At 42.7% G+C, this 12,537-nt stretch overlaps 1 protein-coding gene across 6 annotated transcripts in view; it reads right to left on the minus strand.

The window, feature by feature from the left end:
• The window catches only part of Grin2b (glutamate ionotropic receptor NMDA type subunit 2B), a 477,610-nt gene that overhangs the window by 68,299 nt on the left and 396,774 nt on the right, over positions 1 to 12,537 (minus strand). For all 6 annotated transcript variants that reach the window (XM_017592437.3, XM_017592438.3, XM_017592439.3 and 3 more), the window contains 2 exon segments: positions 8,672 to 8,797; positions 5,859 to 6,088 (listed from right to left, as the gene is read on the minus strand). In XM_017592437.3, the coding sequence (XP_017447926.1) occupies positions 5,859 to 6,088; positions 8,672 to 8,797 (356 nt within the window).

The raw sequence follows: 12,537 nt of genomic DNA on the forward strand, positions 1-12,537 counted from the left end.
AATACATTTGTAGAATAGGAATTCTGGCCCCATTTCTTCACATAAACTCACGGACATCCAGTTGTTTCAGGAGAGTCGCCCGATGAAGACGCACATCAGCAAACCACACGTCCTCAGGTGTGCAGAGTTATTTGTTTGTTTGCATGTTGGCTTGATAGCCACGCCCTAATGTTTCTACCCACTGTATGTCACTGTAGCAGAATAATTACAGAACCAGTGACTTATAAAGAAATCTATTCTTCACTCTTCCAGAGGCTAGCAAGCTTGGGATGTGTTATCAGTATCTGGCAGAGGCCTTCTAGCTCTGTCAAAACATGACAACATCACATTGTGAGGAAGCCTGCGTGTGTGACAAAAGAGAGCAAGAAGGCTGAGAGAGCTGAGGAACTGACCTCACACTCATAGCAAAGCCCGGCTTGCGGCAACTAACCCACTCCCGATAAAGAGACATTAGTCCGCTCGTGGGGCAGAACACTCATAACCTCATTGCATTTTAACTCTGCTACGATGTCAATTAAATTTCAACCTGAGACTGGCAGAGCAAGTTCAAAGCATTACCTGTTTTTAATGCCAAAAAGCAACACGGGAGCTATCAGAACCTATGACATATCTCAGAAACCTGGCCTAATCATTGACCTAGAAAAGCCCAGAGGTCCTCGCTTAGGTGGCCATCCCTATTGTTCTCCCAGGGCTGCAGGCAGGGATGAAGACATTGAACCAGGGTAGAACCCTTGCCTGTGAATGTTATGTAGGTGAGCAGGTCATCAGCAAAGCTTTTCCAGCTCCTTCCGGAAATAAACTACAAAATGTAACTTGAGGGTTCCGCAGTGGCGCTAGTAATGCGTGGAGCAGAATGGAGCCAGGTAGCCAAGAGGTAGCCACACAGCCAGCGTGCTGAGGACTCAGTCATCTCCACCTCCCTGCAGGCCATCTCATCCCCACTGCCTCAGTGATCCCTCTCTCTCCAGGCAACACCACTGCAGTCATCCAACAATGGCTTAAAGGTCAGGGTCACTTTATGCCCAGGCTAAAGTCAATTCGAAAGCTATTAGCCTTCCCAAGTCCTGGAAATCACTGTTATTGTCTACTTCAATGGTGCCTCTGAAAGATTTATCAAACAAGTGCGAATGTTAGAATGCCATCTAATTATTATGGCTTAATTAATTAGATAGCTTAATTTTTTTAGTGCAGGGAAACGATTTAGCTTGTTAAACTTTGATAAGGTATCCAGGGGAGATAGGAAAAGGGTGCTTAACTAGAAAAAGCATCATGTTCTAAATGGTCTGGCACACTGGTGGGGGTGATGGGCATCTGAGAATATGGTAAGGGCAAGTTACTTAACCTCTTAGCTTCAATTGCCTCATCTACGAATGAAGATATTAACGACACCATTACACAACACGATCTCCGCAATGTGTTTGGCATTATGCCTGGCTTAAAAGGAGCCGAAAAGAGTGTTAGCCAAGATAGTGCTGAAGTGTCATTGGTAAGAATAAGAGTGGTGATCTTTATCAGCAGTGGTAGGAACAGCGATATAATCTATAAAAGCTGGGTTAAGTGGACCCCAAACAGCCAGTTAATGAAAGGATAGAGAATTGAATCAGAATTCACTAGCATCAAGTCCTGTGAACTGTTGTGAAAATGTGCAATAGTTCCTATAGGATCACTGGTTTTAACCTATCCCCCCACCCTCCGTGGCTGGCACCATTTAATAAGGATCTTGTTGTTTTGGGGATCCTTAGTAAATGGTGCCTTGCTGGTAGAAATGAGTTGTTGGGGGGCAGGGCTTGGAGCTCCATAGTTGTGCCCTACCTCATGTGCCCCAGTGCACTGAAGCAGTGTGACAAACATCTAATACTCCCAATACTGTGCTTCTCTCACCATGATGGACTGCATCTCATCCCATGAGCCGGAGTAATCCTTCCCTCCTTCCTTCCCTCCCTCCCTTAAGTTCCTTCTGTTATTTTTTCACTGTAATAAAAAAAATAAACTGATACATTAGTCTTCATCTATGTTATAACATTGCCTGGGATTCCCCACAAAGGGAAAAATCCTAGGAAGAATGGTTTTAGAATCAAATACTCATGGCTTCAACCTTGGCCGTAACCTCAGGGAAGTTTCTAGGCTTCTCAGAGTTGCAGTGTCCTCATGGGGAATGGGAATAGTCACACCTGGATGAAAGGTTATGCAAACAGCACAGACATACGCAGCAAAGACACTGTACCTAGCGCCCAGCAAGTACCGGTGGGTGGGTGTCTTTCCCTTTCCTACTGTGTTTGGCAGGCAGTGAAATGGAAAGTCCATCTGGATAGGAGAGAAACCTCAGAACAAGTACCGTCAGCTCATTGCTCCGTGAAAAGCATGGCGCTAACGTCTTTCCTCTCCCTTCCCACCTGCGTGTCTGAGGGATGTACAGTAGGGCTGTCAGAAGGCTGGCCCGCCCACATTCCATTATGTCACGTGGTAGTTTGGGGTTCACTGGAGTGCAGGACAATCCAAGGAAGCGCATGCAGCAAGAGCAGGCGTCCTTATCAATAACAAAGGAAATCTTGGTGCGCCATTTCTCCCCTGCCCAAATATTGAGGGCCATTTTAAAGCCATATATAAGAGCTACAGGCCTCTTCCCGTTGCCACTGTGAGATGCTTGTCATTTGACATGAGCGGCACAGATGATACAGCAACTGATAGTCCAAGCAAGTCAGAACCCTTCTCCACTACAAATGTTGCTTGCCTTGATGGATGGAAAAGGAATTTCATTGAAAAACAATCTTACGAATCATCTCATTTCTACTCTTAATAATATCATTTCATTGCATATACATTTTCCCTTTTTCTAAATTGAAATAATATGCTTCCTCAGCTGTATTACCCATGCCAGTTCCAAGATCTTGTTTTCTTTAGGTGTTCTGAAGTAAAGCTAATGTGAGTTTTGACGTTTTAAGTATACTTTCGAAACACTCTCCTCTGATTTTTATAACTGGTCCTGACACTAATATGCAGTCCTATGTCATTAGTTACCTAAATGTTTTCTATAATTATGTAGATGATGTTGACACTTTCTGGTAGGATGCTTGGAATTTACTATTTTGTCATTTGTGCCATTCTGAAATACATCAGATAACCATTTTCAATCGTTTCCAGATTAAGCAGCTGTTAAAAGCTCATGCTGTGTTGTGGCTTTGCTGCTGCAGCCACTGTGGGCACAGAAAGCTCTGAATACATGGATTCTTTCTCTGCTCTCACATGGACTCTTCTGTCCTCTTCCTTCCTTCCTTCCTTCCTTCCTTCCTTCCTTCCTTCCTTCCTTCCTCCCTTCGTCCTTCCTTCCTTCCTTTCTTTTTCTTTTCTTTCCCTGTTGTTTCTGGCCCTAGTAATGACCAAATAATGTCCCTGACTGTAACATTTACAGTCAAAGAGAAATACTATTATGCACAAGTCTTCATATTACTGTACAACACATGAGATGTGTGATAATAAAGGCCTAAACAGTTGTGGTGAAACGGAGCTGCGGGCTGGCCAGAGGGGCCTAGGAGAGTTCCACAAGTAAAGGGGCTCTGACCTGAGCCTGCTGTCAGTAGGAGTAAATGAGTATTGGGAAGAACAATTTGCCAGGCATATGCCTGTATAGAACTGTGGTAAGAGATGATGGAGAGTTAAGGACGCCTAGGGTACAGGATGCAAGCATTGGGCAGAGACACTGGAGGGCTGATGGCATTAATAAGGGGCACAGAAGCCATATTGTGGGGAGATCAATCAGCTATGTTTATTATATGTCAGATAACTTGTTTTATATGTAAGACTATATTATTACTTATATGTAAAATTACTGATATGATCTAGTTTCTTAGAAAACAACAGTACGACAGATTCACATTTTCTGTGCTATTAAGTGGCCTAGGATCGCCATTAGGGAAGGGAAACATGCCTCACCTTGTCTTAACTATCTTTAGTTCAGATAGAAACACATTACAAGTTGTTTCTGAGTGAAATGAAGGTATGAGAGAGATACACCCAGTGTTAGGAGCGATTTTCAGAGACATATGAAGAAAGCTATAAGACCAAATATAGTAGGATATAATCATGTCAACTGTGACCAACAATTCCATTGCCGTGTTGATGTACAGAGGCATGAACTTGTCACCTAGGCTCAAGTCATGCTTGGGAGTTTGATCCACTACACCTTTTCCAAACCAGTGCAAGGTGACATGTTCCCATGACTTGGCCATGTTTTGATGACACCAGCAGGGTACCATATCTCTGACAAGTCTGTACTCGGCAGCAGAGCGCAGTGAGATTCTGGTACAGCAATGGCTTTTGTGGGTGTGGCCTACCTAATCCACATTGAGTCTGAGTGAAGGCAGTGGTAAAGGTGGGTAGCATAGAGGGAGAAGTGCTGTTAATTCCAGTTCTAGTTAGTTCCGTGATGACAAAGGATGCTGACGACGGAACCAAAAGCAAGGGGGGGGGGGTTGAAAAATGAGTCACATACTAAATGGACGAACATATAAATAAGTGTATACTAAATTGTGAGTTAGAGGAATAAGTAATGTTTTAGTAAGGGAGTAGGCCATACAAGAAAAGACACTTTTAAGTTTAAATAAAAGTAAAGCAAAATAATTTAACAATTTAAAGAAAAATAAAGCAAAAAGACAAATCAGATAAACTAAAGGCATGTAATACATCACATGTAAGCTGTGAACATTGTATATTAGTGTGTCTTTCTTTCACACACAGACACTCACATGCATCTATGCACATGTGCTCACCTATAGAAATGTATACGCACGCACACAGAAAGCACCATAAAATTCCCTTGAGGAACGGTTTCTTTTTCTCATATACTTCTGAGCATTCCTGGTGAACGAAGAGTCATGAATGAAGAGAAACTGGCCCCAGAGTCAAGAGAATATCTTCTCACCAGGACCCCCACCCATGTCAGAAAGCATTGCACATTGGTCTGAAAACACATCCACTTCTATAACTTTATCCTGGAAGTGGAAATGGAAAACCACACTTTCTAAATATTAAAGAGTCAGGAAGTAGAACACGTGCTGCAAATAGAAGACTGCGGAATGCGCTGAGCCCTAGCTTTCCCAGACACTAAGTCACAGCCCTTCTAGTCTCTGGGCATCATGGTTGTAGCATTTCCAGGGGACAAATCGCTCATGGAAACTGGTGTGCTACAGGCTGACCTACATGGTCCTATACATATAGAACAGCTTTTGTACCGCTTAGCTAGGGAAAATGGAAGCCAGCGGGTTACCTCCCTTCCTCTCTCCAGTACCAGGTGGGTAGGGAGGACCATGATTGGTATGGGAGCAACCTACTCATCTGTACCACACAGGAGGCAATCGCGCATTAAATAGCACTTCTCTTCAAGATACAATGTGAACAATCCTCCGGCTCAGTCCTAGGACCACACGCGTGTGTAGAGAAACAAAGGGAGAGTCCACAGCCGCACACCACTGGGAAAAGGAGCTGTAAAGCTCTAGCATCCCAGTGTGGGTACACAAGGGCAGCCCTCTAATAACACAGCACACAGGCAGCCCTGAGCTGAGAGGCCACCCAACTGCATCCAACAAGAACTGCTATGTTCTCAGAGAACCTGCTAGCATACCAAGCCCCTCATTTGCAGCCCGGGGCGCCCTTGTGACAACCTTTTACAAATCCGAAGGAAAGTCTGAAGGAGTATTAATTCAGTAGGGAATCTGGCTTCTGTGCTCATGTCCCAAATTGAAGAAAACACACAAAAGAGCTGTTGATTCTAAACATTTAGAAAATTACCAGCTTCACGAGAACTTTGAGTATGACTCAGGATGGGATAGAAAAAGATGAAAGGTTTTAAATGGGTCTCTTACCTTCTTGTCACTCAGGCCAGAAACCTGGTCCACATACTCCTCTTGGATCATGAAGGCTGCTAAGTTGGCAGTGTAGCTGGCCAGGAAAATGACAGCAAAGAAGGCCCACACTGACACCATGATCTTGGAGGTGGTCCCCTTTGGGTTCTGCACAGGTACGGAGTTGTTAAACACCAGACCCCAGAGTAACCAAATTGCTTTGCCGATGGTGAAAGATGGGCCTCCTGGCTCTGGAGTGATACAAAAGATGGAGAAAGAAGGCTAAGCTTGAGTCACTGGATCTGCTTTGATCTACAAGTACCCAGAGCTGAAAAGTTCCTGGCAAGAGTAAGAAACCCCTCCACTGAGCCATTCATATGACAGCTTTACAATTCCAGATCCTGTGTCTCCTATGGGAGCTGGAGAAGGCGGGAGTGTTTCTTAGAAGTAATCCTCGAGCCCTGGTGTGTGGGTAGGTCTTTTGCCAACTAAAACTCTTCCTGTCTTTGTATATGAGACCATCAAGATCATGTAACAATGGTCAACTATCCTAATATGTTCACATTGACCTTTATTCTCAAAATTTACCATTGTATCTAACTTCCAGGACATCAGCAAGAGTGGTGTAAGCCCTTTTCTACAACTGCCATAGCCCTCCATGTGCCAGTGTTGGATGACTGAATATACTTATGGCTAAGTTTTCTTTATCTTCTAGCCTCTAGCAGCCAATGTCTTTAAAATGACATGGATACCCCTAGCCCCTCCAGTGCCAACCCTCCCCAAATGGCCTGCTGCAGCACTGGCTTCTGGACAAGGAAGCTCAGGGAAGAGAACACAGACTCTTAGCCTGATCATATACATATAGAACAAAAACGTAGCTCTTCTTGATAGATGTCCCTCCATCTAATCTTAGGACTTCTGCCTTTACATGATTGGAAACTTGTCTGTTGTCCTTGATTGGGGAAGGAGAGACTTCATGTACTCTTTGGATCTCTGTGCACACTTCGACTGGAGAAATATCTGCTTACAGTTTTCCAACATAGTCACAAAGGTCTTAGGATTCTTGCTGGGATCTTGACAACCTGTGCTCAGCCAATTACATCATCAGGGCCTGTGCATGTTGAACTTATTGAACTGTGCGCAAGCATCTGTGCATGTGGACTCTATGTCATATAACAGATGTGTACGTAGAGAGTTGATAACAAAGCAAAGTTTTGCAAACTGAGATGCTCTAAGGAGACTTGATATTTAGAGTGGAACAGTGCTGAATTCCTCTGTAAGAGAAGCGTTGAAAGGTAACGGGAGTAATCATAAACTCTTGTACAGTATTTGTAAATCTGAATTTTTATATTCTGACTTTTTCTCAGGGTAGAGGGCAATCTGCACTACCTTCAGCTCTTAACACTTATGGGAGCCTCAGATGGTTCCTCTCAGGGATCAGACAGATCTCTGCTTCAGGCTGAGATGGTTGACCCATGCCCATGGCACCGCTAGCCTAGATGTCAGTATCCAAGCTAGGAAGGTCAGGACCTCAAAGTACATCTGAATGCCCCAGAGGATTCAGGGGAGCTACTCAGCATCAGGTGGGACCTTCACCACAGGGGGAGCTGGCAGTGGGCAAAGCCTGCAGTGTGGAGGGTGAGGTGTCTTAGAGGTAGTAGGGGGAGGGAGAAGTGGTAAGTCATAAGTGGTAAGTCAATGGCCACACCATATTGTGGAAACACGTAAAACTCCACTTTAGAAAACACACTAAAATATAAGCACTTGGAAGTCTTGATGAAGAAATAGCTCTCAGTTTGGACTGTGAATCCCACCAAAGCATGAATAGCATACTGACTGAACACTGTTGCCTGGCAACCACCCTAAATTAACAGATACAAAGCGAATCTGGTCATCCTAATAAGACCAGGGTAAATAACCACTGTTTTAAACACTCAGTGTCTAAGTCTCATCCCAGGTTTAGCGAATCAGTATTCTAGGTTCAAGCACCTTTGCCTCTTAAGTGCCCCATATACAATTTTTATTAGTATCTACAATTAAGAATCCATCCTCTTGGAGGTACATTCCAGAATAACTAGAATTCTAGAAGACAATTTAAAATTGGTATATTTCTTAATCCTGGGACTTTATGATGTTCTAAAGTAACTTCATATTCACCAGGTTCTCATGACTCCTTTAGAAGCCTGACAAACTTTTCAAAAGTATTAAAAGTGCTTCAAACACGTGTTCAGTGTGTCCATGCTGATGCCTACTGCCCAGCGAAGGAGACCACCCTATCATAGCTACAAGTGAGAAATGCTCTTCTCTGTCCATTTTATCTCAAGCATGATACTTTTATACTCCTTAGGAGGGGAAGGGGTTAGGCCAAAGACACATGTCGTGGAAACCCTGTAACTCAGTAGTAACTCTTCAACTGTCGGAAACTCTAATGACTTCGATAATCTTCATAAACCCTCAGGCATTCTAAATTTTCTTATTCTTACTGTGTGTGCAGAGTCTGCCTTTCCCCTCACATTTCTTCCCCCAAATTGCCCACAACTTGTGGCTTACAAACCAGTGCCCATGCATGCTAACCTTCGCTATTACCAATCTTTCTCCTTAATGATCCAGAGGGCAGAATCAGGCTTGGATCTAATATGTGACAATGGGAACAAAGAGAACCTAGTGTACATTTTAACTGCACATTTCTAAAATATTGCTATGCTGACAATCAGGGATGCTTATGGTCTCCATCCTCACAGAAAGTTGGGAGGACAGATGTAACAAACAGTAGGTGTAATGGTTCTGAGTTGTCCAATAAGGGGGAAAGGTGGAATGCAGGAGTTCCCACTTACCTCTGCCATCGGCTAGGCACCTGTTGTAACCCACAGGGCTGAAGTATTCAAAGACAAAGACAGCCACCGCAGAAACAATGAGCAGCATCACAAACATCATCACCCACACGTCAGCGCTGAATGGCTCTGAAAGGAAAGCAAAATGGTGCTCAGGGTCAAAATGGAGAACAAACGGCTCATCATCTCCATAGTCATCTAATGATGAAAACACCTATCTTCAGATGAGCAAGGCACAAGTGTGTTGTGTGCCCTCGGAGAGCCAGGGTTGAGTCAGGAAGACATAAGAGACACTCAAGCAGCCCATTCTCCACTTGGGTATGTAAAGATCTTTTTATTTCAAATGCATAAAGACCCCATAATACTTCTGAGTCCTGTGGGTTTACAGGGGCAGTTTCTGCTACTCTTGGAACCATACCTAGATCTTCCAATGTGACTGCAAAGAGTAGATATTTTACAAGTAAATGATAGTAAACCAACTGGCTTCGTGTCCTCATCAATAGGGCCATACCATGAAAACCAAAACAAAACAAAAAACAAACAACTAAAAAGTCTTCTGTAGTGTTTGTGAGTCTTGTGAACAAATTCTTGACAGATGTCCGCACTATTTTAGAGGTGGATCAGTTTGGCAACACTGTCAAATACTGAATAATGGCGCCCCTTCACTTTTGTGTCCACACACTTTTCTCAGGGTGCAGCCGGCATTTATTTTTCCAGCTTACTTTGTTGTGGGATCCAATACTAGCTATCCTTAGGATACGAGAACGTAGGCCAATCAGTTTTTGTTTTGTTTTGTTTTGTTTTGTTAAAAGGAAACTATCAGGCAGAGGTGGTGCATACCTTTAAATCCCAGCACTTAGGAGACAGAGGCAGGCAGATCCCTGAGGTCAGCCTGGTCTACAGAGCCAGTTCTGGGACAGCGAAGGCGATGCAGAGAAACCAAGAGCCAAAACAAAACAAAACAAAGTAAAACAAAACCTATCCACATTGAATATCAGTGTCTGCACTAATGGGGATTTTACGAGAAACAGGAGAGTAGGCATAGCTTTTGAATCACAAAGCAGCTACAATTTGTCTCTTATTACTGAGCAGTGTGGTTAACAGGCTAATGGTAGACAAGAGAACAAGAGTGCCCTGTGTGTATTTCCTTCAGCCTCTTTCAACATTAAACCTATTCTAGCTGAGTTAGATCTCTCTGGCTTAGAAGTGCTCACATGCTCAACACTATATTCCAAAAGCCATCTCTCGGACTCCCTAGACACAAAAGAATGATCATAATTCTGTCCCATGACACAGTGCCCTTCAATTGTGTCCCAAAAATAGTTATGGCCTTTTTAGCTATCATTTCACATTGTAAACTCATAATAAGTGAATTAACATGCTGTTTCCCCCACTTCCAAGTCATTAATAAAGATGAAGTTGAAAGGGGGGAAATTGATGAAAATTAGAAAATATATTTCCCACTCTGAAACCTACTTTATCTTTGAACTCCCAAAGGTACTATAAAAGCCCAGGTCACTTAATCAATTTAAAAATACCCTTAACAAAGTCTCAGAGCATAACATACCAATGGTTAAACACAAAGCCTTTCAGAGGCAGGGGTGGCTCAAGCCTACGTGATATATCTGAGCCTACTTTGTCTGGTGTGGGGAAACCTCCCCCACCCTTAACTCTAACTGATGAAAATCCTACTCTGGTCCCATGTTTTTTGATTGGCTAAGGACTGGATGAAAGCTTCACATTTGTCATCCCTCTCCCATATTCCCCATCCCCACCTCATCTAGCTTAGGGCAACTTTCTGCAAACAAATGTACCAAACATCATTATTGATGTTTACAATTCATAATGGACTTCATATGCCATTATTTATAATCCTTTCAATGGGCCTTGCATTAAGGGATGACTGTATTTATTTTGCTGAGGAGAAAATTAAGTACAAGGGGTCAAGTGTCTTTCATATGCAGAAAGTGGAATTCAGACTATGAATTGAGGGTATCTTGAAACCTTGCCTAATGATTCCCACAATGTGACGATGCATATTTCTTTCTGTCCATCACAGTGGCTCCAGGCTGTGGTGTGGACTAGAACATGGGCTATGATGACTACCATACCTAAGCTTCATTACAGAACTCCTGGAAAATGCTTAATTTACCCAAGATTCCAAGGCCTAACAATGAGTCTAGTAGCACCACTAATAATTTCATATAAGCAAAGCATGCACCCATGGCAGGTAGTCTGCAAGCCTGGCATCTGTTACTCTTATAATACATGAACTTCTCCTTCCCCAGACACTCATGGGAAGAAGATATTCTGCTTGACATTCTCATAATCCCAGGTGTGCCTAGCTCTATCAATAGAATTGAAATTAGAACCTACTTTCTGCCCTTCTTATAAAGGAAGCTTGCAAATAAGTTATACCCAGAAGCTACAAAAATGAACATTTCAGTGTGTACCATCTAGTAATGTTTCGTGTAAAATTAGAAAGGCCAGGATTTGGTTCATCATGAATAAGGAGACTGTCTAAGAAACTTAAATTGCTTAGGGTAAAGTTCCGTAGAATCTATAGTTCCACTTAGTGGTACATTAAGTGAATTAATTCCTGAAGTCCAGAGTTGAAAATAAAGGCTAGTCATTGTGTAATCTAATATTCCCATTTAAAAACATGTCCATCCCCTCCTTCCCCCCAAAGTGATGATGACAGTCCAAAGACTTATAGCTTGTTTATGACAAGACCAGGCTTCCTGTCTCCTCACCCAATATTCTGGTTTCAAGGTGACAGTTTATTTTCCAACCCCTAGATCCATAGCCCCTGCAAAAAAGGGACAAAAATAGTGGGTATGAGCTCACAAAAGACCTCATCTAATTGAAGTCGTGGCCTCATCGCACCCAGTCTTAAATCATATCTAATGCTTTTTACATTTGGGTGATGCTAGAAAGCAGGGAAATCATGAATAGTATTGGGGGGAGACAGTGAAAAAGGAGGGGATAAAGAAACAGTAGATGTGATCTGGCCAGCAAAATTTCAGAAAACTTATGTGAAAACAAAAAAATGTTGATGCATGTAAGTGTGTGTTAGTCCTATGTTCAATTCTTGAAGATTATTGAAAAGTAAATAGGTCTTTTGATGATGTGGTAGTTTGAATGAGTATGGTCACCAGAGACTCATATATTTGCCTCTTTAGTGCCCAGTCAATAAACTATTTGAAAGGATTAGGAGGTTTGGCTTTGTTGGAGGAGGCGTGGCCTTGTTGGAGGAAGTGTATCACTAGAGGTGGGCTTTGAGATTTCAAAAGCCCACACCAAGTCAGTCAGTCTCTCTCTTTCTCTTTCTCTTTCTCTCTCTCTCTCTCTCTCTCTCTCTCTCTCTCTCTCTCTCTCTCTCTCTCTCTCTCTCTCTGCTGCCTATGGATCAGGGTGTAAAGCTCTCAAATACCACTCTAGCACCATGCCTGTCTGTTTCCTGTCATGATGACAAAGTATCAACTCTTTGAATTTGTAAGCAAGTCCTCAACTAAAGGTCTTCTTTTATATGAGTTGCCTCAGTCATCGTGTCTCTCTACAGTAATAAAATAGTAACTAAGACAGAAGCTATTTAATCTTAGAAATTATTGCAGCAGAAAGAAGACTCAGAGGTCACCCAACTGAGAACCATATTTGTCATATACTGTGGATGAGAAAAATGAAGTTCCCGGATGGAGTAAATTTGTTCAATGTCAAATGAACACTGAGAATGAGAAGGGAACTAAGTGGCTTCTGATGACCATTCTCGCAGCACTTTCTTGTATGACATCATACTGCAATGATTCCCGGGTGCTCTTAATGTTTTTGTGAGTTTAAGAATAACCAATTACTCCCAAGTGAACTAAATG

The sequence above is a fragment of the Rattus norvegicus genome, chromosome 4, assembly GCF_036323735.1.
Source record: "Rattus norvegicus strain BN/NHsdMcwi chromosome 4, GRCr8, whole genome shotgun sequence".
Taxonomy (NCBI): Eukaryota; Metazoa; Chordata; class Mammalia; order Rodentia; family Muridae; genus Rattus; species Rattus norvegicus.